This window comes from Rhinoraja longicauda, chromosome 35 (genome assembly GCF_053455715.1).
Source record: "Rhinoraja longicauda isolate Sanriku21f chromosome 35, sRhiLon1.1, whole genome shotgun sequence".
Classification (NCBI taxonomy): Eukaryota; Metazoa; Chordata; class Chondrichthyes; order Rajiformes; family Arhynchobatidae; genus Rhinoraja; species Rhinoraja longicauda.
In genome coordinates, this window is record NC_135987.1 from 7,300,680 (window position 1) to 7,327,574 (window position 26,895).

At 40.4% G+C, this 26,895-nt stretch overlaps 1 protein-coding gene across 3 annotated transcripts in view; it reads left to right on the plus strand.

Moving 5' to 3' along the window:
* The window catches only part of adamts14 (ADAM metallopeptidase with thrombospondin type 1 motif, 14), a 120,852-nt gene that overhangs the window by 59,635 nt on the left and 34,322 nt on the right, over positions 1-26,895 (plus strand). For 2 of the 3 annotated variants that reach the window (XM_078428534.1, XM_078428537.1), the window contains 3 exons: positions 19,485-19,568; positions 22,808-22,964; positions 26,614-26,719. In XM_078428534.1, coding sequence (XP_078284660.1) covers positions 19,485-19,568; positions 22,808-22,964; positions 26,614-26,719 — 347 coding nt within the window. The remainder of the gene's footprint in view (positions 1-19,484; positions 19,569-22,807; positions 22,965-26,613; positions 26,720-26,895) is intronic. The other variant, XM_078428536.1, reaches the window with a different exon arrangement.

The following is a 26,895-nucleotide window of genomic DNA, read 5'->3' on the forward strand; positions in this document are numbered from 1 at the left end:
GCAGCTTGCAGCCCAATGGTATGAACATTGACTTCTCCAACTTATGATAATTCCTCTGTCCCTCTCTTCCCCTCCTCCTTCCCAGATCTCCCTCTATCTTCCTGTCTCCACCTATATCCTTCCTTTGTCCCGCCCCCCTGACATCAGTCTGAAGAAGGGTCTCGACCCAAAACGTCACCCATTCCTTCTCTCCTGAGATGCTGCCTGACCCTCCTCTCTGTGGAGGAAATGGACAGGCAATGATTCAGATCGGAACTCTTCTTCAGACCCTCCTTGAGTCTAATGAAGGTTCCCAACCCAAAATATTGCATGTGCTTTCCCTCCAGGGTGCTGCCTAACTTCCTGAGTTCCTTTGTGCTTTGTGTTTGAGCAAAGATTTGCAGTTGCTTGTGCCTGCATTTTCAGCTTGTTTGACAAACTAAAATTTGCGAGCTGAAACTCACCTGGTTCTGTTACCCATGCTCCTTTTTAAACTCACTAGTGCTCATTTTTCCACTCCCTTCAAACTCACTAGGTTCACTGGAAAATTTGCAATAGCTCTATTTACAAAAAAAGAAATAAAAGTGCTTTGGGGTGCATGAGTAACATCCAATAGTATGGGCACTCTGCTAGTCTGGCACCATCAAAATTCTGAAGGTGCTTGATCAGTTTAGGTTCAAGATACATTGTAGAAAGGGGCCCTTTGGCCCAACGAGTCTGTGCCGACCAGCGATCACCCGTGCACTAGTTCTATCCTATACACTAGGGACAATTTACAGAAGCCAATTAACCTACAAACCTGCACATCTTTGGAATGCGCTGGGAAACCGGAGCACCCGGAGAAAACCCACGCAATCACAGGGAGAACGTACAAACTACAGACAGCACCCGTAGTCAGTATCGAACCCAGGTCTCTGGCGCAGTAAGGCGGCAACTCTACCACTGTGCAGCCTTATCAACAAATTATGAACAAATGATATGATAGGATAGAACTTGATTTATCCCAGGAGGGAAATTGATCAACTTAGACTTTGCTAAGTGTAATCCTGCTGAATTTCCGCCATTTAAACTGTTTCAACAGTATTTAATTAGCTTTAAAACGTTTTGATCATATTAGGGGCTGTGAAAGGTAGTATACCAAAGCAAGTTTTATTTACTGTAGCAGAATGTAAACAATGGGAAAATTGGTAAAGAGCAAACTAAAAAATATCTTAATCCAATAACGGCAAAATGCACATGGGCATGTCAATTGTTGATCCTTTGAGGTTCACGAATGGCTTTTTCCCAGCACAATTCTGAAATTGCTCACAGATGACTGAGAGTTGTATTGCCTTCTCCATATAAGAAGCTGTTTATTTTTAAGTTCAAGGTTTTATTGGAAGGGATATTGCACTCTGGAGCATTGAGGATGGTTAGACTTGGAGGTAAGATCACAGCTGCAAAACGCAATCTAAACAATCTGGTGAAAAACAATTGCCGCTACATCAGGATGTATTGAAAATAAAGGAGATATACAAAATGAGGGCCAGAAAAATAATGTTGCATAGCATTTTCAAATTTAATTCTAAACTTAACCCTTCAGGTTAGAACGGGAGGTTATCTTTAATATTTGTCACATCCCATCACAATGTGCTGACTTTGAACATTAATAACTATGAAGGTATTTATTTCACAAAATGCTGGAGTAACTCAGCAGGTCAGGCAGCATCTAAGGAGAGAAGGAATGGGTGACGTTTCGGGTCGAGACCCTTCTTCAGACTGAAGAAGGATCTCAACTCGAAACGTCACCCATTCTTTCTCTCCTGAGATGCTGCCTGACCTGCTGAGTTACTCCAGCATTTTGTGAAATAAATACCTTCGATTTGTACCAGCATCTGCAGTTATTTTCTTACACTTAATAACTATGATGTCCTCTTTATAAATGTTAATTATATTTCAGTATGCCCATTTGAAATGCCTAAATTTGCTTAGGTTCTCAGTTTTTGTATTAGTGCATTCCACCACCACTAATTCAAAAGCGGAGCGATGGAATGCAGGCCCATTGGTTAAAAAGAAAAGCATTAGGGTTGTAAAAAGACTACATTGACATACAAACATCAATCCAGTTGTGGCACATGCAAAGCTCAGGTGACCTAGCCAATGATGATTTTACAGAAATACACAGTGCTGGTTGATGCACTTGACTGAAATGATGTATGATGTCCTGTCCTGTCCTGACCCCTGCTGGCAGCTCACCGACTCAAAACTGACGAACCAACTGCTCACAATGTACATATTTGTAAAACTGTGGAATTCCACAGTTTGAGAGGAGGCCATTTGGCTCATCATGCCAATGCCAGATCTTTGAAAGATTAGTTGATAGTCATATACACCAGGGTGCAATGAAATTTAATCTTCACATCAAGCTCACAGAGTAAACATTATATATGCAGTAATGATAAATACAAGAAAAATACAAACAGCAGAATGGTGCAAGATTGCAATGCAAAATTTGAGTAATGCAAAGGAGTATTGAAGTACAATGATAACTAAATAAGGTAATGCTAAGAGTAAGAGTACATGGCAGCATTTCTAGGAAAGGGGTTTTGAAAGAGATGATTAGTTCAGCTGCTGGATAGCAATGGGAGAAAAGTTATTCTTAAGCATGGACGCCCAAGCTGTCAAGCTCATATTTTCTCCAGATGGGAGAAAAGGAAATGGCCAAAGTGACAGGCATCCTTGATAATACTTCCAGCCTTCCCAATGCAAAGCACCGCAAAGAAGGACTGGATGGATGGAAAGAGCAAACCATGACAGACTTGACAGTGTTCACCACTCTCTGCAGGTTCATGCAATCAGGAGCTAAGCAGTTGCCACACCAGGCTGAAATGCAATCTGTCAGAATACTTTCCATTGTGCATCTGTAGAGGTTCAAGACAATCCGCATGGACATGCTGAATTATCTTGGATGCCTAAGAAAGTAAATGCGCTGACGCATTTTCTTGATTATCACGTCAGTGTGGAGGGACCAGGTTAGCTTCCTGGTGATATGGCTGCCTAAGAACTTGAAGCTATCGACCAACAGCTGTTGATGAAGCCAGGATCATGTTCACCCCCTCACTTTTTTTGGACAACAACCAGTGGTATTATTATCCAGACATCATGACATTACATTCTCGATCACTTACCTGCACTTTGTCATATTGTAGATCCGGCTGACAGCAGTGGTATCATCGGTGAATTTAAAAATTGAGTTGGCATTGCAATTGGCCACATATTCATCAGTGTACAACAGAACAAGGTACTGAGCACACAACCCTGGGGGCACCGATGTTGAAGGTCAGCGTAGCAGAAATGTTATGACCAATTGTAACTGACTAAGGTCTGCCGGTCAAGAAAGCCAATTGCAGATGGAGGCCCCAAAGACAAGATCCAGAAGTTTAAGGATGACCTTATTTGGAATTCTGGTGTTGATGACTATGCTGTAGTCAATGAACAGCATCCTGACATAAGCATTCTTATTGTCAAGGTGATCCTGGACTGAATATAATGCAAGAGTGATGGTATCCTCCATAGACCTATGTTTCTTGTATGTGAATTGCTGGGGTGTTGAGATTGCCTGGAAGATAGGTGCAAATGTGGGCCATTACCAATCTTTCAAAGCGTGTTCACGTGTTCAATGTTAGAACTTATTGGGTGGTACTTATTGAGAGGTCACTATTTTTGTTGAGCTCTCCATTTATACTACGTATGATCTAAGACATTTAAAATCTGAGTATGATCTAAGACATTTAAAATCTGAAAATCTCAATGAAGCGACTGCGTTTTATTTTCCTATTCCTTTGTTTCGGTATAGGTTTTCTAATTTTCAGGTCACATGCATTCTTTGTTTGAAGTCGATGATTCTATAACTGGAATTAAGTCCAAAAAAAAAAATTTGAATCATTAAATTCAATGAAACTATAATATTCTAGCTTTTGCACTTGATTTTTGTTATTTATTGCACAAACGTACTTGGACTGGACCCTGAGGGCATATGACAAGTCATTCTTAATTCTTGCGAGGTTTTGGCAATTAACATTTTCCCCACAGTATTGAACTTATTAATTATTTTGCAAGTTTTTTGGCAATGAAAATTGGTATAATTTTGAATTTGTTTTATGCTAATCCTTTTTTTTCTGGGAAGTTATTGGTAAAATCAAAAATTTAATAGATCATGATTGTTTGCTAAGTCACGAGAAAGCCAACTGTGAAAACATTTGATCATTAGCATTCAGAACCAGAACACATAAATAGCTCTTCAAATGTCAACTTTCACAGGGACCTAGAAAACTGGAGGAGCTTTTGGCTTGAATATCAAGTCTGAATTTCTTGCTGGCCAATGAAGTGCTTTGAAGTAACAGTTACAGGAAATAAGGAAATCATTACAAATCTGTGCATACACTTTTTTCATAATTTTCCTTGTTGTGGACTCACTTCCATATGTTTATTGCAATAATTAATTGTGAGCATGTTGAAAAATCAAATTGAATAAGACATCATGGAACAGCAATTGCTGCAAAGATGGCTTTTGGTGTGATTAAAATGAAATTACTCACTATTATTTGAGCTACCACTTCTTAGAAAATTTGGTGGCCATGGAACCTTGTATCTTCTAGTTATTTGTAACCGTGTGAAATAAAATTTAGAAAAGTTTTTAAAAAAGCATGGATGAAAAGAGAAGGAATTAAGGCAAAGTAAGAATTTAAAAAAAAAGAAAAAGTAGAGAACTTTGTAATTTAGTTGTTTGGTTTATGGTGCACTAACTCTGGAGAGTTTAATGGCAGGATTGAAATGTGAAACGTACATTTACATGTATATTTATTGATCAAAAACAAAATGGCCACTTGTCAAAGGATTAGGAAAGGTGGACCACCCAGTCATGGAACAGCTGGACAATGTCATTTTCGTGAACCATTTCTGCTAATGGTACTGTTAAGAAGGGTGTTACAGGATTTTGGTCCAAAAACAATACAATACAATACAATACAATATACCTTTATTGTCATTGTACAGGGGTACAACGAGATTGGGCATGTGCCTCCCATACGATGCAATAAATTAATTAGCTAGGAATTAAGGCAAAGGCAAAGTAAAGCAAAGAAGGCAAACTATGAAGCAATATACTTTATAATTCAGCATTGTGTGATTTGGAATGTAATAGCAGATGATACTGTTCCCATGTGCCTGTTCTGTGTGTTTTTCTAGATGATAAAGCTTGTGGATTGGAGAGGTCCTGTCGAAAAGGCCATGGCAATTGGCTGCTGTTCAGGATTAGAAAAGGGAATCAGTATTTAAGTTGTTGATCAAGCAGACTTTCTATTGGTCTGGATGATATTCAGTTCCTTGAATGTTGTAAGAACTTCTTATCCTAATTTCTAATTCCCTGATCCCACTGGTTCATTTTTACCTTGGGCATACAATCCCCCTAATACCTCCACTCCAGGTCAGGAGGAGGTTTGTCTTTTTGGATTACCTTTATTACTTGTCCATGGTTTGATTGTACTCATGGTTTGAGCGATTTGCCTGGATTGCGCACGAAGCAAAGTTTTTCAATGTACCTTAGCACACATGACAATAATAAACCAATAACAAACATTGGTTCAGTATGTTTAAGAATCTGCAACCAGAAGTATTTCAAATGCTAATAACTTGCATCATTGCAGTGATAGAAAGGATTGAAAACAATAGATAGGACTGGAATTAAACACAAAAAGTTGGAGTAACTCAGCGGGTCAGACAGCATCACTGGAGAAATGGAATAGGTGACGTTTCGGGTCGAGACCCTTCTTCAGACTGGAATGGTCTCTTGAGAATTAAAACAAAGTCTTAAAAATCCAATTAATTTCCTGCTGTATCTAAGCTTCTGGTCATTTTAACATCACTTTGGAACAAGTATAATGTGTAGAACTTTGATTTTGGTTTATGACTATTCTTTGGAACTATTATTAAGGTAATCTATGACCAGGTGCCCAACCAGGCCAAAAACCAGGTGGCACTCCAACTAGCGATGAAAGCATTGTCATAAATGTCAAATTTTTAATGAAAAATTATACCAAACCACACCTTCTTTTGGATGGGCACAAGATATTCCTTAGTACTGTATCAAGTAGTGAGTATTCAATCTAGTGTTATCCCTCAATCTAATGCTAGGAGATGGAGATGAGTCGGAAGCCTTTCCAGTGACAAACGGCGTGAAGCAAGGTTGCGTTCTTGCTCCTACACTCTTCAGCATGGTCTTCTCTGCCATGCTGACTGATGCCTACCGTGACTGCCAGGATGGAATACACATCAGGTACAGGACTGACAGCAGGCTGTTCAACCTCAGGCGCCTGCAAGCTGTTACAAAGGTGAAGGAGACCATCATCAGAGATTTCTTGTTTGCTTATGACTGCGCCCTCAATGCCAGCACAGAGCAGAAGATGCAGCATGAAATGGACTGCTTCTCACAGGCCTGTGACAACTTTGGTCTCTCCATTAGCACCAAAAAGTCTGAAGTTTTGTACCAGCCCGTGCCTGGAAAGCCCTACCAGGAACCACACCGTCACGGTGAAGGGGCAGAATCTACAGGCAGTCGACAGCTTTACCTATTTGGGTAGTACACTCTCGCGAGTGGTGAACATTGAGCTGAGGTCAACAACAGGATTGCCAAGGCCAGCGCTGCCTTTGGGTGACTCCGTGAGAATGTTTGGGAGCGGAGAGGACTCAGCCTTACCACCAAGCTGAAGGTCTACCGTGCAGTGGTACTCACCACTCTTCTCTATGCCAGTGAGACCTGGACTGTCTACAGCAGACATGCCAAACAGCTCAACCACTTTCACTTGAGCTGCCTACGCAGACTCCTTCACATCAGGTGGCAGGACAAAATTCCCGACACAGAGGTCTTGGAACGGGCCGGAATCCCCAGCGTCCACACCCTCCTACGGAAAGCCCAAGCCAGATGGGCAGGCCATGTCGTCAGAATGCCCGAGAGTCGACTGCCAAAACAGCTTCTGTATGGAGAACTGTGTCAGGGCAAGCGCTCAGTAGAAGGACAGAAGAAACGGTTTAAGGACTGTCTCAAAGTGTCCCTCAAAGACTTGGACATCAACCTCAGCACTTGGGAGTCTCTTGCTCTGGACCGTCCAACCTGGCGTAGCAAACTCACCACAGGAGCCCGTGCAGCAGAGAACAGACGCACTGCAGAGGCCCAGAGGAAACGCACCGCGCGCAAGGCCCGGGCTACCTCCACTTCCACTGCAGCAGCCATCCACTTGTGTCCTACGTGTGGGCGTGCCTTCCGAGCCCGGATTGGCCTCACCAGTCACTTCCGGACCCACAGTCACCAATCCTCCAACTGAAAGTGAAGTAATGGTCATCTTCGAACCCGAAGGACGAACAACAACAACATCCCTCAAGCAACATCTATTGTGCATCTGGGCATTATTACTTTTTCCAGGATCTCGCTGTCCAAATTACAAATGTGTTTTCTACTTTGTAACAGATGCTGGTTTGCAGAGATCCATTAAGATGATAGATGAAAGTAACAAGATTTAGTAGTACAAGTGTAACTTATTTAAGTGACATGAATTATTTGCTTGATCTTTTACACCAGTAAATTGCCATACTATCAACTCATGTGTTTCTGTGGATGTATCTGCACTGTTATATGCACTGTTATATGCAGCAGTAAATATCCACTCTGCTTAGATGGAGGGAAACGTTTAGAGAAAAATGGAAGTTGATGGATTTTGTTTTTGTGCATTTGAGAAGCGGCAATTTGGGAAAATACAATTCAGTAACCCAGAAACGTTCCTATTCACATGCAAAGTGAGGTAAATGAGTATTCCTGCTGTCTTGACTGGTCTAATTTGTTTCAAATAGTTAAAGTTTGCACATCTTTATCATTTATTGGGAACTGTTGCCAGCACAACAGGCTTCCTAGGGGACTGTTCACACAGAGCACAATAGATTCACCACGTGCATTCCTATTTTTATTTGAGTTGGAAGATTGCCCTATAATGGAGGGGTCTTGACCCCACACCACTACATTCAACTTCCTGCCATATTATTCAAAGTGGTGCCTGAAGCAGACAGCTGACAGTGCGTGAGTGTACCAGAACCCCAAGATCCTGCCTCCGAAAGTGAAGAAAGATGACCGATCTGAAAACTGCTGCCAAGGTATAGTTCCAGACTATTTTCTAAACAAGCTAGTAGCCAAATATATTTGCCACGAAGCAATTCCTCGCATTTAAAAAAAAACATGCTGTTTGAGTTTAGAGTTTAGAGACACAACGCGGAAACAGGCCCTTTCGACCCACCGGGTCTGCACTGACCATTGATCCCCTCACATTAACACCATCCTATATACACTAGGGACAATTTTTTTTACATTTACCAAGCCAATTAACCTACATACCTGTTCGTCTTTGGAGTGTGGGAGGAAACCGAAGATCTCGGAGAAAACCCACGCAGGTCACGGGGAGAACATACAAACTCCGTACAGACAGCACCTGCAGTCGGGATCAAACCCGGGTCTCCTGTGCTGCATTCGCTGTAAGGTAGCAACTCTACCGCTGCGCCACCGTGCCGCACCTTTGCATACATAAACCCCTTTGCATGCATACATACACCATGCCCACCGATTGCATACATAAATAACCAACATCAGCGTTTCAGATAGATGATAGTTACAGTGCTTCTATTACAACATTTATGATAAATTGAATCGACTCAGCGGTTTAAACCGTTGGCATTGGTATAAGTCTAATGAACAGCAACCCTAATCCCAAGTGCCATTCAATCTAATATCTCTTTATTCTCCTATTCAGTTTTAAATTCAGATAAGGACCTTGATAATACCCCCGGGAGGAGATGTATTACTACCCTCTTGCAACATGAGGAGATGGGGGTTTAGGATAAGGCAGGTGGTGTAGCTGCGCCAAACAGAGAATGTCCCCTCAATTAGTCATAGTGACAAGATGTGCATGGATTGCCTCATGGAGTGATAGAAAATTCATTGCCGTATATAAATTCACTTCAAAACAGACTCGCAAATTTGTTGTCTGCAAAGACTTGCTTTTGATAGTGCCGGGTGGAGCAGTGTGTTCCTATTGTTGCCTTGTATGCATCTTTGATCTCCACCCTAATGATCATGTGCTGCCAATTAACAGACTCATCACCACCTGTTGGTTAATCGCCAAGGATCCCCGACCATGTCTTTGTTTCTGTGCTTTTTCACCTGGGAACCCAGCCATTCCATCTTTTGGCTGGCAAGCAGGTGGAAACAGGAACAAAGAATCACAATTGCAGCCTCTTTTTTCAATTGAAAAGGATCTAAGTATCTCTGCGACCTTCCTGCCTCCTGCACACATGGAAAATGCTTTAACCTTATTCCCTTACATGAACATGATAATTTCTGGGGAAAAGGAGTTTAATTGGTGTCTTTTAATTTGTCCAACAAAAAAGACATTGTTGCCTGAGTAATCAATTGTTGATCCTTTAAAACTGATTTAGAACTACTTTGTTACTCAAAGTGTAAGAAAATAACTGCAGATGCTGGTACAAACCGAAGGTATTTATTTCACAAAATGCTGGAGTAACTCAGCAGGTCAGGCAGCATCTCAGGAGAGAAGGAATGGGTGACGTTTTGGGTTGAGACCCTTCTTTCAGACTGATGTCAGGGGGGCGGGACAAAGGAAGGATATAGGTGGAGACAGGAAGATAGAGGGAGAACTGGGAAGGGGGAGGGGAAGAGAGGGACAGAGGAACTATCTAAAGTTGGAGAAGTCAATGTTCATACTGCTGGGCTGCAAGCTGCCCTAGCGAAATATGAGGTGCTGTTCCTCCAAATTCCGGTGGGCCTCACTATGGCACTGGAGGAGGCCCATGACAGAAAGGTCAGAATGGGAGCGGGAGGGGGATTTGAAGTGCTCAGCCGCCGGGAGATCAGGTTGGTTAAGGCGGACTGAGCGAAGGTGTTGAGCGAAACGATCCCCGAGCTTGCGTTTGGTTTCGCCGATGTAAAGAAGTTGACATCTAGACCAGCGGATACAATAGATGAGGTTGGAGGAGGTGCAGGTGAACCTCTGTCTCACATGGAAAGACTGTTTGGGTCCTTAGATGGAGTTGAGGGGGGAGGTAAAGGGACAGGTGTTGCATCTCCTGCGGTTGCAGAGGAAAGTTCCCCGGGGATGGGGTGGTTTGGGTAGGAAGGGACGAGTGGACCAGGGAGTTACGGATGGAACGGTCTCTGCGGAACGCAGAAAGGGGAGGGGATGGGAAGATGTGGCAAGTAGTGGGGTCCCGTTGGCTGCCTGACCCGCTGAATTACTCCAGCATTTTGTATCTATGCAGTTCTTTGTTTCTACTACTCATAATCCCTCACTCAGTTATAGTGGACAATAGGCAATAATGGACACCCTTCCCTCTCCTGCGTGGTCCATTGTAACGAGGGTTTAGCAATCTTTCAGCCACTTTTCCACATGCCTGTAGCCAAAGGAGATTGGAAAATAGTCAAATCTTCATCTATTTCTCCCTTTTATAATAGGTCACCAACCTAAAGTACTCGCCCTCTTTTTCTCTCAGTTGATGTATGAATTCTGTACATATGTTTCATTTCTGTCTGTGGTACAATTTGCTCCAAGCGAATTGACTGACAATATAACTAAATAACACCATTGACAAAAGGAGTTATAAGTATGTGAACTAGCTCTTTATAATGCCACTTGCGAACACCTATTTATAAAATAGTCTATCTTTGCAATGCGTCCTGTAATTTCTGGAAGGTTCCTTGTATTATACCAAAAAAGCCTATGTACTGAGATGTATGACTGTTCCTGTATAAATAACTAGTTGACTGCAATTGAGACAAATGGCATGTTTCTATGTAAGGGGGGGCAAGATGATCACATGGGGTTTAGATAATGGATGGGGGAAGCTTTTTGCTGGTTTATAAATGCAGTCTACAAAAGGACCAATTAGTTTGTTTATATGCTAAAGACTCTATGTAACCTGGTGCTAAGCATCTATTAGAAATAAAAAGGGAGCATAAAAAGTCATTACTTTTGGGCCATTCTTAGTCACGTGTGTGACCAAAAATGTGAAAAATTGTGGAATACATCTCTTCTAAATCTGAAAGCATTACAGGTATATTGTTTTGTACTGTATATATGACTTATGTATGTCAAAGTTTATCAAGTGAAAATTTTATATGTTATGTTGACAATGTTTGTTTAGGGTCAGAGGTCAAATATGACAGGTCACGTGTGTGGCCTCACATGGACACCCATGACCAGTCATATTTGACCTCTGACTCTAAACAAAGATTGTCAGCGTAACATATAAAAATGTCACTTGATGAACTTCGACATATGTAAGTCATATATACAGTACAAAACAATATACCTGTAATGCTTTCAGAATCAGAAGAGATGTATTCCACAATTTTTCCCATTTTTGGTCACACACGTGACTAAGAATGGGCCTTTTACATTCGTAGATTTAACATAAATAATCTCCACTGGTCATTTAAAATTGGCGCTTTCCTCTTGAACTGTTCAGCTTTCTTGGTCCTTTGGCAAGAAATATATGGCATCATGTATCACAGCATGCGTGAAGAAAGATTTTACTCCCAGCTGGGACATCGGTCTATGAACTTGAAATTTTTATTGTTATAACTAAAATACTATCAAAAACAGCAGTTTATACAAGAAAAATAGAACATTTCGTCTTCTTGTCCTGTGACCTGCTCAACTAAAAGCAGAAAACTCAAATAACATGCAGGGAATTTTTTAAATTTTGTTTTCATCTGTTACCAAGCAACTGAATCATCCTATCACAACGAGAAAGCAGTGCTAAACTACTATCTACCTGTTTGGTGACCCTCGGACTTTCTTTGATCAGACTTTGCTGGCTTTACCTTCCATCGAACGTTTTTCCCTGTATCATACACTGTAAATGGCTTAATTGTAACGATGTATTTATTTCTGCTGACTGGAAAACACGCAACAAAAGCTCTTCACTGACAATAAACTAAACTAAAGAGTTACCAAAATTAATTCACAAAGTTGAAGATGGACACACTTAAATCATTTTTTTTTTCCAAAAGCTGAAAATATTTAAATATTTGAGGATGTAGCGACATTATTTGTGCTCATCTTACTAATGCCGATTATTTAAAAAGAATGTGGCATCTATAATTGATAACAACATCTGATTTGTTGAACTTGAGTATTTGTCCCCAACAGCTCTCACCAACTTCTACAGATGCGCCGTAGAAAGCATTTTATCAGGATTCATCACAGCATGATTTGGGAACAGCTCCATCCAAGACCACAAGAGATTGCAGAGAATTCTGGATGCAGCCCAGACCATCACACACACATCTCACAAAAAGTATACTTGCCTACTAAAGGATAAGTTACACACTGTCCCTAATTTTTTTGCTCCACACCTCAACTTCAGTCCTGTGGATATGAGAACAATTTAAAAGCATTCCTTGTTGGTATTGGTCAAGAGTACAGCCAGAATATTTGGCTATGGAAGATATCATACAAGCCTGACTCTATTCTTACCCAATGTTTATATGTATGCACTGAATAGTACCAGTTTGTGAAACGTAAGGACACAGAAATAAATGTCAACACCACACTGCTGGTCCAGTGTAGATTGGAAGAGGCTGTGGATTGAAGCTGGGAGAATGCCCCTCAGCAAAACCTATTCAGCAACCAAAATGTTAATGCATTTTCGGATTAATTTTAGAAATTCCATTTGCTGGGATTTGTGGCAGAGAATATCCCTAACTCCATCCTTTTCTTTCCAACGGTGCCTTAATTGAGGACACTTGTACAATTATTGGAATAAGCATTACAATAATGCTTTAATTAATTATGTAAATACAAATCCAGAAATAATGGATCTTTTTGGATAATTATTGAAATTTTGTTTTCTATCAAAAGTCACCTTGACGCGTTGTTAGTTGGGAAATTAGCGCTATGGCAATTATGTCTGAGGCTAAATGAGAACACATTCAAGAAATTGACATTTTAATTTTTACTGGTAAGAATCTTAATATGTAGATCTTTCTTCATTACAATATTAAATATCAATAACAATAGCAATCTAAGTGTGAACATTGAAAAAGGAAACTAACAATGGCAGGCTTTTTTTTTTTGTTGCCAATGGGCCCTATGGTACAGTGAAGAATCTTCTCCTTTACCAGAAATAAACTTTGATCAGAAGAGTGTTAAATTTCACCAGTGAGTTTGCACACAGTTTGGTGAAAGATTCTCAATCCAATATGAACATGTTTTTACATTTGGGGAAACTGGAATATTATTCTTAACTACAAGGTAAAAGCTGCCTTGGCAGATAATTCAATACTATTGAGTGCAGATTAGTAATGATTGAGTGCAGATTATCAAGTAATGAGAAATTGTAAAAAGCCTTCTCTTTTGATAGATGCAGTACAACTAAACGTGATTCATTTCTGGAGACTCCTCATTGCCAAGCGATTGATCCGTGCCTTGGTACCAGTCTGTGAATAAGACTTCTCAATGTTAGCTTTGTCCTTTGCTGATGTCAGAACTGGAATATTTATCTTTTCACAACAAGTCAGTTTGTTGTTCTATATCAGCAGCCTCTCACGTCTTTCTTCAGCTATTGAACCCCATCCAGTGTCAACACATTCATTCTGTGTGAAGCTGTTAAAGCACAAGAAGTGTTTTCACAGATTAAGGCAATATTTCTTTTGATTAAACAAGGTTACTATATGCATTGCGAAGGGAGAAAGGTTTCGCCATTCAGAGTTGAGGAAAGATTTGCTTTTTTTAATCTGACTGCTCAAGATGTTTGCTTAGCCAGTGGCTTAAACAAAATAGACTTTAAATTTAAGCTCTGAGGTCTGTCACCTTGAAGTGCAATAAAATTATCGCATTGCTTTTCATGTGAGGACAAGTAGTAAATGTATATCTATCATCTCTATCTCACAAAATGAAAGCCAAGCTAATATCTCAGAGCAATTTGCAATTTTCATGTTAATTGTGCACAGTTGTCATGTAACTGTTGAAGCACATGTTCCCACCCCATGGGTCGCATGGGGCTGCAGTAAATAGAATTGCTGCCTCAGAAATCCAGTAACCCTTACTCAATTCTGACCTTTGAGTTGTCGCTGGAATTTATATGTTCTCTCGGCATGGTGGCTCCGCGGTAGAGTTGCTTCCTTATAGTGCTTGCAGAGCCGGAGACCAGCATTCGATCCCGACTGCGGGTTCTGTCTGTACGGAGTTTGTACGTTCCCGAATGCGAACTCGACACCGGTGACTGGGTTTTCTCCAACACCTTCAGTTTCATCCCACACTCCAAAGACGTACCGGTTTGTAGGTTAATTGGCTTTGTATAAGTGTAAAAAATGGTCCCTTGTGTGTGTAGGATAGTGTTAATGTGCGGGGATCGCTGGTCAGTGTGGACTCGGTCGGCCGAAGGGCATGTTTCTGCATTCTATCTCTAAACTAAACTCTGACCATGTGCGTTTATGAGTATTCTGGTTTCTTCCCACATCCCAAAGGTGTGTGGATTCGTCAGTTAATTGACCATTTAAAATTATCCATTGTATGTAGATGAGTGATAGCGGAGTCAGGGGGTATGGGGAGAAGGCATGAACGGGGTACTGATTGAGAATGATCAGCCATGATCACATTGAATGGCGGTGCTGGTTTGAAGGGCCGAATGGCCTCCTCCTGCACCTATTGTCTATAATCTGGTTTGATTCACAAAAAGTTGGAGTAACTCAGCAGGTCAGGCAGCATCTCAGGAGAGAAGGAATGGGTGACGTTTCGGGTCGGGACCCTTCTTAAGAATCTGGTTTGAGATACATGTGGAAAATAAAACAGGTTTACTCTAGCAAATGAGTGCCAGATAGGTGTCATGGACAATGTGTCAAAGGGCCTGCATCACATTAATCTCTCACAATTGCTAATGCAAGCTATCAAATAAAACTGACTTTTAGTATCTATTTTATTACTGAATATCAAGTCCTTATTATGCCAAAATATAACATATTTGTTGCTGTAATGCCATCTACAAACTTACATATCAAATTGGCTTTAAATATCACCAGCAACCTGTCCTGGGCCAGCCATATTGAAGAAATTGCCAAGAAAACACACCAAAGCTTTTACTTTCTTAGAGGCTTAGGATGTTTGGCACATCCCCAACAACTCTCACCAACATCTACTGATGCGCTGTAGAAAGCATTTTATCGGGATGCATCACATCATGGTTTGGGAACAGCTCCATCCAAGACCACAAGTAATGCAGAGAATTGTGGATACAGCTCACAAACCAACCTCCCTTCCATTGACTATCTGCACTTCACGCTGCCTCGGCAAGGCAACCAGTATAATCAAGGATGAGTCTTGCCCCGGACATTCCCTCTTCTCCCCTCTACCATCAGGCAAGAGGTACAGAACTGTGAAAGTGCATACCTCCAGATTCAGGGACAATTTCTTCCCAGCTGTTATCAGGCAACTGAATCATCCCATCGCCAACTGGAGCGCAGTCCTGAACTACAATCTACCTCATTGAAGACCCTCAGACTATCGTTAATCGGACATTACTGGATTTATCTTGCACCAAACGTAATTCCCTTTATCATGTATCTGTACACTGAGGCTGGCTTGATTGTAATCATGTATAGTCTTTCCACTGACTGGATAAAATGCAGCAAAAAAAGGTCCTCACTGTATCTCGGCGATAATAAACTATGTTAGATGAGTGGGGCAGCAGGGCTGCTATGTTTATTTGATTGTGGTCTCATCCTTGAAAACTGTAATGCAGGGCTTTCATGTCCTGCAGAAGCTAGAGGAGAGGTGCCTAGGCAAGGCAGACATGAAGAACAATTCCAATGTTGGAGGGACCGAAGCCCTTGAATAAAATGTGTGTTAAGTTTGTACCACCAACAGTCTCAATGAAGCACATATGCTGGCACTAAGGAAACAGCTCTGTAACCCGAATTCAACATTCAGAGCAGGTACATGCATTTGAAACATAGAAAAGCAGGACATTCAAAACAATCTTGGCTGGTCCTTCAGCTTCTCATTCTTTTCCCATACTCCTTGTCATTTGTGTCCAGAAATCCATGTAACTCCTTGACGACTTGACCTGCACAGCTTTATAGACAATAGATGCAGGAGGAGGCCATTTGGCCCTTCGAGCCAGCACAGCCATTCAATGTGATCATGGCTGATCATTCTCAATCAGTACCCCGTTCCTGCCTTCTCCCCATACCCCCTGACTCCGCTATCTTTAAGAGCTCTATCTAGCTCTCTCTTGAATGCATTCAGAGAATTGGCCTCCACTGCCTTCTGAGGCAGAGAATTCCACAGATTCACAACTCTCTGACTGAAAACGTTTTTCCTCATCTCCGTTCTAAATGGCCTACCCCTTATTCTTAAACTGTGGCCCCTTGTTCTGGACTCCCCCAACATTGGGAACATGTTTCCTGCCTCTAACGTGTCCAACCCCTTAATAATCTTATATGTTTCGATAAGATCCCCTCTCATCCTTCTAAGTTCCAGTGTATACAAGCTTTCTATGGCAGATATTCTGAGTGAAGAAGTTTCCTCTGATCTCAGAGCTAAATGCCCTACTCTATATACTGAGACACCTCTGTTCCTCTGTCTGACGTGAAACATCACCTATCCTGGTTCTCCAGAGATGCTGCCTGACCTGTTGAGTTACTCCCACACTTTGTCCTTTTTTTTTGTAACCCAGCATCTGCAGTTCCTTGTTTCTCCAGAAGCACCTTTTTAATCTAGTTTTTCAGAATTGTGTCTGTTTGAATAAGATCTCCGCTCTTTGTTCTAGAACTAGTGAATACAGGCTAGTTGATCTAATCGAAGGTAGACACAAAATGCTGGAGTATCTCAGCGGGTCAGGCAGCATCTCTGGAAATAAGGAACGGATGACGTTTCGGGTCGAGACCCTTCTAATCTTGATCTAATCTTAATGACAATTACAACATCTAAATCGAGGAATGTCCGAGCAATTAATCTTGTGAGTCTTTAGCGCACCCCTTCTATGCAAATATATATATTTTTGTGGGTAAGGAGACCTAAGCTACAGCAGTACTGTACATTACGAATGTAGTAAGGCAACCTTTCCTTTGCACTCAAAACGTCTTGCAATGAAAAGCAAGCCATTTTCCTCCTTTACAGCCTGCTTGACCTGCGCCTTTGATTCTGACTGGTGCACAAGGATTTCGATATCCCCAGTCTGTCTCATGATTAACATTCTGCCTTTCTGTCTTACAAAAATTAATAAGGAGTTTATGATTTCTGACATTTCTTTCAAGCTCTAAGTCTGACTGGATGAGATGTCTAGCATTTCAATGTGCAGCACGTCTAAATTCTCATCTATGAACAGCTATCTTTGTCTGTATTAATCATCCAGCAGCTAATTTGTGTCGTTGCTGTTTGAGGAGCTGGCAAGCAAACATCCTTGGTCCTCTGCTATGATTTTAGCCTGACAGAACCAAAGAAACATTTGGTTTTAGCCATTACAATATGTGCACTTCCTGTATGTAGCCACGTCTATTTATCATTGTGGTCTTTCTTTCTGGCTAGATGAAGGAGAGTAATGTTGAGGAGGGACACTGTGTGGGAGGCATTTCCTCTGTGTTTGAAATGGTAAAGGAATTAACATGGTAATAGTGAAGCCACAATTATGTTAGCAGCCAGAGGAAGGCCAGTTTAATTTATATTACTTATTCTGAATCTCTTCCATTTAGCATTGTTATCATATTGCACAGTACAATGGAGCCTTGTCTTCCACAAAATCCTGTCTCAGCCGATGATGGAAATGGACTGATGCCATCTCAAAAGATAGATTGGTGGGGGAAATGCCAAGACTTTTGCACACAAAATGTTGGAGTAACTCAGCGGGACAGGCAGCAAACCTGCTTAGAAGGAATGGGTGATGTTTTGGGTCAAGACTCGAGACCCGAGTGTCTCGACCCGAAACATCACCTGTTCCTTCTATCCAGAGATGCTGCCTGCCCCGCTGAGTTATTCCAACATTTTGTGTCTGTCTTCGGTTTAAGCCAGCATCTGCAGTTCCTTCCTGCAGACTCTTACACATACAGGCTCTTTGCTCTGCAGGTTGGCAAGCAGTATCCTTCTGAAGTTGGCCAGTTTATTCAATACTAATGCTAGCAAAACTGTCATTTGCTTTGAAGGATGCTACCCGCAGTATATGTGTGCATCCTTCCTTCTCAGCCCTTCCAAATGGTGTTTACCATGAAGAAATACCAATTAATCAGCTGATGGAAAGCAAGAAGTAGTAATTTGCTCCAGTGCCTGGAATCTCCATGGAGTCTGGAGTCAATGTTACAGATAACCAGACCACTTCTTCCTGTCTATTCTTGCATGTCTTGTGGATCTGTCCAATGAATGGGATAAGATGTTTTCTATGATTATGATAGAGGAGCCTAGAATGATGGCATGAAAGTTATTATTTCATAGATATGATTATAAATCTGTTTGTTACTGAGTTTTGGGGAAACATTCCCAACCGCGGCATGTCCCCAGATATTTGTGTGCATGGTTGAATTGGCTGAATATATTGGCAAATGCTTTGTTCACATCAGTGATGGATGGCTTTAAATGAACTTGGTTTTGCAGGGTACATCAGAAGGCAGTTTAGTATCAACCACATTTTTGGGGATTGAATCATTTATAGAAGAGACCAAGAATGAGCAGCTTATTTTTTTGTCCTGAAGATGGGCTTTTGCAACAGTCCAGTGCTTTAATCGTGATCGTTTTTACAGCTGCTAGACTAGTTACATGGGTCTAGGTCATTGCAGTCCAAGGAGTTCACCATCGTTCATGGTGATTAGTTTCTCGCCCTCTTTAAGTTCATGTACTACAATTTTAATTTATTTGCCTCCAATAGTGACTGGGCAGTGTCTGTTAAAAGCAATCTGATTTTAACACTACAATGAATGTTTTAATTGCAAGTTCCAAGAACATAAATCAAGAAAACAATATAGGGACTGAAGATGGACATTGTTTCACCCGAAGGCATATTTCCAGTTCTCCGTAATTTCACTTATGAAGAGAATTGTATAAAATACTGTGTTAGAAAATGCAAAAACGTTTTTTTTTCGTGTATCCCCAAAACTCTTAAAGCCTAGAAATTGGATCCATTGGATCTCCTCTGTATGCACCTTCAATCATCGCCAAATAAAATCATTGTGAAACGGGTCTGGACAAAGATGTGGTAGTTGGAAACATTTGATGCAGCTTTCATTGGAAACTGCAGACATTCCTTTATAGTGCATAATTCCCGGTGTAAATCTACATTTTTTAATATGATTTATGATTTTTAATTGGTTAAAGAGAAAAATAATCAATTGGGAGCTGTAAGACAAAAGATGAAATGCATTCCTGACTCACCCAGCAGAAGTTTGTTTATATCTAATTTAATACCGTTTGTTTTTATTGTTTCAGGTTGATGAAATCTACCATGATGAATCGTTAGGTACCCACATCAACATAGTTTTGGTCAGGATGATTATGGTAGGCTACAGACAGGTGAGTCAGCGACATCTCAAAATATTAATCATTTATTTTTCTCAAGCAGTTACACAATGTTAATTGGATCCTAATGAGTTATAGAAGATTTAGCGCATCTCGTGGGAGCTGTGACTATAATGCGATTACCTATAATTCTAATTAGTGAATGACAAGAATTTTCTTCGTCAAAAGAATAGTAATGACTTACAATGTTCTATGACAATATAGAGACCTTGAATGTGATCGACATTTTCAGGGATGACTCTATGACCAATGTGGTGATCATCAAGTAACATGCTTATGATGGTGTAGACAGATTAGTTCCACTTGGCATCTTGTTCAGCATAGACATTGAGGCCTGTTGCTGCTCTGTACTGTTCTATATTAATTTGTCGCTTACTCCACCCATCTGACAATCACCATGCCCACACCTGTATCCACCTATCACTTGCCATACTTCACTCCACATCCACCTCTCTTTTGCTCCCTACTCCAGCAGTCCGGCCCAAAGCATCATGTGTCCATTCCCTTCTCAGATGCTGCCTAACCTGCTGAGTTCCTCCAGCAGTTTGTTCTTTTTATCTGGAACTCTGCGTTACAAGGGTGGTGGAGGCAGAAAGCCCCATCACATTGAGCAGGTACTTGGATGAGCACTTAAAAACTCATAACCTGTAGAGATGCAGTCCAAGAACTAGGTTATGAAAATGACCTAAATAATTCTGTATTGGCTGGTGTGGGTTTTAGACTGAATGACTGAATGACCATAAGTTGCCGTGACTCTGTGAAAAAGACAGATGAAGAGCCACCAAGTTTGAGATCTCTGCCTTTGAGCAAGCACATGTCAGAATCTCGTGAGTCGTGAATCCTGTGGAGAATTGATGGCAATCCCCTGCAATATCTGGGCTGCCTTCTCAAAGTAGTGGAGAGAGCTCCTCCATGTACTACAATTGAGCAAAGTCAGCACCTCTATTCATGCGCACCAATCTGGTGAGTATGCATGCCAACAGGTCCACATTAATCTTACAAATATTTTTTTGATCATTCCTAATTGCTAACATTTGAATTATCCTGTTTGCTGATCTGGGCAGAAGAAATTGACATGGTATATGCATTGGCATCAGTTAACTTTTTGCTTTTTGAATGATGAACTTTTGTCTGTGCCTGGTACAGCTCTTTTACGCCTGTACATGAATCAGCTGCCAAGACAAGCAAACAATTGTTACCATCTCCACATCAAAAATGCAAGAACTTCTGTGTCTCTTGTGTGTGAAGTAACAAACGGCGTTTGGTACTGTGCTGGAGAAAGAGGCCTTACGCTTTTTAACATTGTGTAAAATGTGCAATAGTAAAATCCTCCATTTTGTTCATGGTGTTTGTTGTAGTCTTGGTGCCAGTTCTATGGGGTCAATTGTTCACTCTTACAATTAATGTACAGTACTAAATGTTTGAGCTTAGCTATATATTTGGGAGATGCTATAAATCATTTGATCTGTATGGTGACAATCAAAGAAAATCAACATACTTGATAGTTAAGTGAAGGCACCTAATGGATCATGCACCAACTGATCATTGTGCTTGTCGGATAAGGGCTTAAACAGTCTCATTTAAGTAGCTCTATCACTTTGAAGACTAACCATTTTGGATTCAGGGAAGTTGGTGTCCATTTTTAGCTTGGGCAAGACAAAAAATGAACTGGGTCTTATCTTTATATAGTACATAAATTAATGCAGAAGACGACCAATATTTCTTTCCAGGTATCACAAATGCTGGAGTAACTCAACAGGTCAGGCAGCATCTAGGAGAGAGGGAATGGGTGACATTTTGGGTCGAGACCCTTCAAAATATATATATTTTCCAAAAACAATATTTTTTTCCAAGCAAGTTCTCAAGTTCAGGTGGCTTCTGACATTTGGAGAGCTTTCATAGATGAATATAAATTAATGTTCCCCATATTCTAATATCTGGTAATTCAGTGGAGGTAAATCAGATAAGTAGCATTAAAAATAATGTCGTATAAGATGCATTAAATAATCGATTAACAGCTCAATCTATAAATGTACTTGTGATTGTGATTGAGTCAATGTTCCAGGAATGTGCTGAATTGTCTGATCTTGGGCATTTCAGCCTTTAGAGGTATTTGTCTCTGTGTTCCTGAATTAGAGAGAGAATAGTCATTCAAATGTTTATACTCTTGATTTTCAACCACCACTTCTGAGAAAGTACACTTTGAGCAATGACAGCTGGCCATGGGCAAAAAAAGCGAATTAAATGAACCAAATTTTTCTTTTGATTTCAAAGGTTCAAAGATCTGTTTATTGTCATGTGTACCAATTATGGTACAGTGATATTCGATTTACCATGCAGCCATACTAAAAAAAAAGCAACAAGACACACAACTACATAAAAGTTAACATAAACATCCACCACAGCGGATTCCCCACATTCCTCACTGTGATGGAAGGCAATAAAGTCTAAACTTTTTCCTCTTTATTCTTCTGCGGTTGGGGCAGCCGAACCATTCGCAGTCAGGGCGATCGAAGTCCCGCGTCGCGGCAATCGAAGCCCCCGCGTCGGGGCAATCGAAGCTCCTGCGGTTGAAGCTCCTGCGGCTTGCAGCTCCCGAAGTCAGTCTCTAACCACGGACCGCGAGCTCCACGATGATAAAGTCCGCAGGCTCCCACGGTTGGAGCTCTGAGGTCGATCCCCGACAGGGATCGGCAGCTCCATGATGTTAAGTCCTGCAGGCTCCCGCGGTTGGAGCTCCCGAAGTCGGTCTCCAGCAGAGGCCGCCAGCTCCACGATGTTTGGCCGCAGTGCGAACGGAGATACGATATGGAAATAAAATCGCATCTCCATCGAGCTAATAGATTAAAAAAATCCCCCCCCACCCCCCCCCCCCCCCCCCCCCCCCCCACCCCCACATAAAACAAGCTAAAGAACACTAAAACATACATTTAACACATACTAAAAAACACCAAAGTAGGAAGGGACGAGACAGACTGTTGGCGAGGCGGTCATTGCCTCCGTTGGTTCAGTCTCTACAGGTGACCGCACGCCATAAGAAATTGCCCAAACTGGAATTCATTTTAAGATGTGAAGACATAAAAACGAAACAAGAGTTTACATCATACCAGTACTTCACCATACTTGTGCGTATGGCAATAGACTCAGACTTGACGCGAATCGTGTTTTTTACGAGCTTCCTTTTTAATAAGTTTGTTTTGTGCTGTTAGCTATACGTCATTTTTATTTTACAGTCGATCAGTTTAATAGAGCGTGGGAATCCATCTCGAAGTTTAGAACAAGTCTGTCGGTGGGCCCACACTCAACAGCGCTCTGACCCAGATCACACTGAGCATCATGATCATGCTATATTCCTTACCAGGCAAGATTTTGGTCCCGCAGGTATGCAAGGTACTGTATTGTTCTCGATCAGGTTTTGTGCAGTCCGAATTCTATAGCTGTAAGAGGTAACTTCTCTGGAATACAATTATTGATACAATTTAATATAAATAAAATGTGTTTATTACTTGCCAATTAACCACCTGTAGACATCTGTAGTGCTGGTGTGTCCTTAACCATACATGTTATTTTTGAATGATCCATTTTTAAAGAGCATAGTTATTTTTCCTTCTCGAAGGCTTGTTTCTTTCCACAGCATGTTCTTTGAAAATCCTGTGTGTTCCCCGACTGCCTGTTCACTCTTGACATTACATAAAGTTTCTTAGTGAATGAAATATAACTGCCAGAATGTCCAGACTGCTTATTTTCAGCTGGGCAATTGCCTGCATTTTTGTCTCTTTCCATGACAATTAGTAGAACTTGTCGCGTTTTGGTTTAGTATCTCAGTTTTCACATTTGCTTAATCAATTGTTAATGAATACAAGTAGTTCCTCGTTGTGTTTAATTGAATGCGAAAACTGGTGCATGATTTTCCTAGCTCCATGCTTATAGTTCTTAGCTTCTAAAACCGTAACATTCAAACCATGATTATTCCATCAAAGATATTTAAATGATATGCTGCTCCTGCATCTTATTGCACTATTGATCATGGCAATAAGCGCTGTTAATATGTAGTATAAGAAAATAACTGCAGATGCTGGTACAAATCGAAGGTATTTATTCACAAAATGCTGGAGTAACTCAGCAGGTCAGGCTGAAGAAGGGTCTCGACCCGAAATGTCACCCATTCCTTCTCTCCCGAGATGCTGCCTGACCTGCTGAGTTACTCCAGCATTTTGTGAATAAATACCTTCTGTTAATATGTACCTTGATTTGTCTATTTACCATTGGCTTGAACTTTCTGCAAAATCGCTTGTCTGTCGCTCAACTACTGAACCTTTTCTTCCCATTAGCATGTCCCCATACAGAAATTCAGGTCTTTGCTCCATGGTCTAAAATGCTTCTTGCAACCTCGATTAATGCTCTAAAGTGAACTGTAGTTTTCACCATTTAAGTGACAAATGCACTGCACCATTTTGCTATAACTGTTTAAATAAAAACTTAATACAGTTTTGCACAGAGCATTGGATATCACCAGACTATTGTGCAATATCCTGATTTTATCTTCTGTGATGGGAGAATTCATCAAAATAGAGATAATGTATTCAATGCAAATAGCTAAATATTAAGTTTTCCTGTGAGCAGTTATTTAAAACATCTTTGCTAACAATTCTTTCAGCATGCTATATTTTCAGAAAGGACAGATTTGCATGAGATTCACAAAACTAAATAAACTAAGATCCACACTTTCTAATAAAACAATTTCTTGCCTTCACATTGCATAGCTGGATAACTGCACACGACTTGATCGAGGAGAGTATATAAAATGTTGCTTTTCATTTTTAATGTAAACATATGTGCTGAAATGCTGTCTGTCTTGGTATCGCTGTTATCATTGTTATGCATTTGCTGGTGCTTGCAATCTCTGAAGGAAGGTGTGTATTTGCAGTTGGCCTTACAATACATTGTTTAAATAAGATGAGTCTAATGAGTTTGCCTGAATGGTGGTCTTCAAGAGATTGTTTGAAAATGCTTCTGAATGCCTCCATGACAAAAATTGAAAGTCATGCGAAGACCCTTGCTACTTGTACAAGAAAATGAGTTGTGAATCTGTGGAATTATCTGCCACAGAAGGCAGTGGAGGCCAATTTACTGAATATATTAGTTAGATATAGGTATTAAGGCTAACGGAATCAAGAGATATGGGGAGAAAGCAGGAACAGGGTACTGAGTTTGGATGATCAGCCATGATCATATTGAATGCTCGAAGGGCCAAATGGCCTACTCCTGCACCTATTTTTTCTATATTTCTATATATATTATGAAACATATCTTCACGTGACTTGTTTTTGCAGTAGCGTGATTTCCTGAGGAGGTCTTATGATAGTATTGGAATATTTTACAAAATTAACAAAGACAGTACTTGAGATGACCTTCAAGCATGTTATAATTTTAACAACGGCAGACGAGATAATTATTTGTGCCTTGGGGTAGCAATAGCATTAATGGTGGTCTGAACTTCACAGTCTATGTGCATTTTTTAAGTGCATTTCCTTAACTGAAGAAAGGTTTAAATAATATTAAAAGGTTGTTTAAATATAATTGTAACATTGTACTGATAACTTCATGCTGATATTTTATTATGGTAAACCTTTCAAATCTTTAGGAAATCTGAACATGTAGCTTCTGATTTCTTTTCACCCCAGTCCCTTTCATCAATCATTTTATTTTCATATCCTTCCGTGTATTCAAACTGGAATTATTAATAATGGTATTGAAACTGCTGGGGTAAATTTGCTCCAATTCTTCAACAAAGCTACAATTTTGTCCCTCTGTATTATTAAATATGGACATGAATATTTTTGAAATTCTTCACTTTAAAGCTGATGGTAGTTTTTAACTTACGGTGTTGGTGATCTTGAGCCTTGTTGCTGTATTTTGATTTAAATTCTCTGCATTAAGTTGCCAGTAAGCACCATATTCACTGTCAATGGCACAAGTATTTTAATCACTAAAGTTGTGTTGATTATATGAGTTTAGCAGTTTTGAGGAACAAATTGAAACAGTATGAATGAACCTGATTGAAATGTCCAAATTTAAAGGCACCTGCAAATCATTTTCTAATTCTGACCAATTAGAACGAGAAGAAGCATGAAAACCAAAGAATTAAACATACAAACAATTTTCCAATAAAACAAAGTACTGGAAAAGCTCAGCAGGTTAGGAAGCATTCTGTGGAAAGATAAACCAAGTTAACGGTTTAGGTCAATGACTAATTATCAAAAGACCACCTGACCTGCTGTTTGTTCCCAACACTTCCTGTTTTTATTTCAGATTTTCAACATCTGCATTTTTTAAAATTAAACATTTCCCCAAGCAGATCACTGGGTTAGGGCCCCAGTCATATAGTTAATGGCCAAATTGCTATGGATCCTGAAAAAATGGGGTTTTAATGATCAAATTGCCAAAAGCAAGTGTCCCATTGTCATCTTAATCTAAAATTTGAAAATCATGCATTATTATGCCATGAATACAACATTTAGAGAGATAATTTGTTCTAGATTTGAAATGTGAAGTAAACTGTTGGTCAGCACCTTCACTAGAATCAGATAAAGGAATTTGTTTTGAATGCTAAGTATTTGAATGATAACTTCATTAAGTTACTTCCAGGCTAGTTTCCATTTGTATGAAGAATAATTTAAAAATTGATCGGAGTTTATTCATGCTATGTGAATCTTTAATATTTCAGAACCTTGAATCTGGGACTGACAGTATTATCCAAACCTTTGCTCACCATTATTTTATTCAAACAACATTTATAACCTAAGCCTATTATTGTTCCTCGTGATATAAGCATGGAATAAAATTATTTCTTGAGTGTATAAACTATGGAAAAAAGATATTACTTCTGTGATATGTTGGCCTACATTTTATCTTTCTGAGCACTTACATGGCTACGGTATTTATAGGGTGTCGAGCGAGCATCAGTTTTAAGTATCTGTGAGATTAATTTCTGCAGTTTCAGTTTTCTCATAAGTTCTGTGCTCTGTGTTATGTTCAGGTTATGCTCCAGTGACAGGCATGTGCCATTCACTCCGAAGCTGTACCCTCAACCATGAAGATGGATTCTCTTCTGCATTTGTTGTCGCCCATGAAACTGGTCACGTGTAAGTATGCATTGCAGAAATACACCGGCACAGCCACCAGAGGGGCAAAACTCCACTAAACCTTTGAGTTGCAGAGCAGTCACTTATATAGGGGTGGTGGTTGAGGCAAATACAATAGTTCCATTTAAGAGACTTTTGGACAGGCGTATGGATATGGAGGGGTATGGATTTTGTGC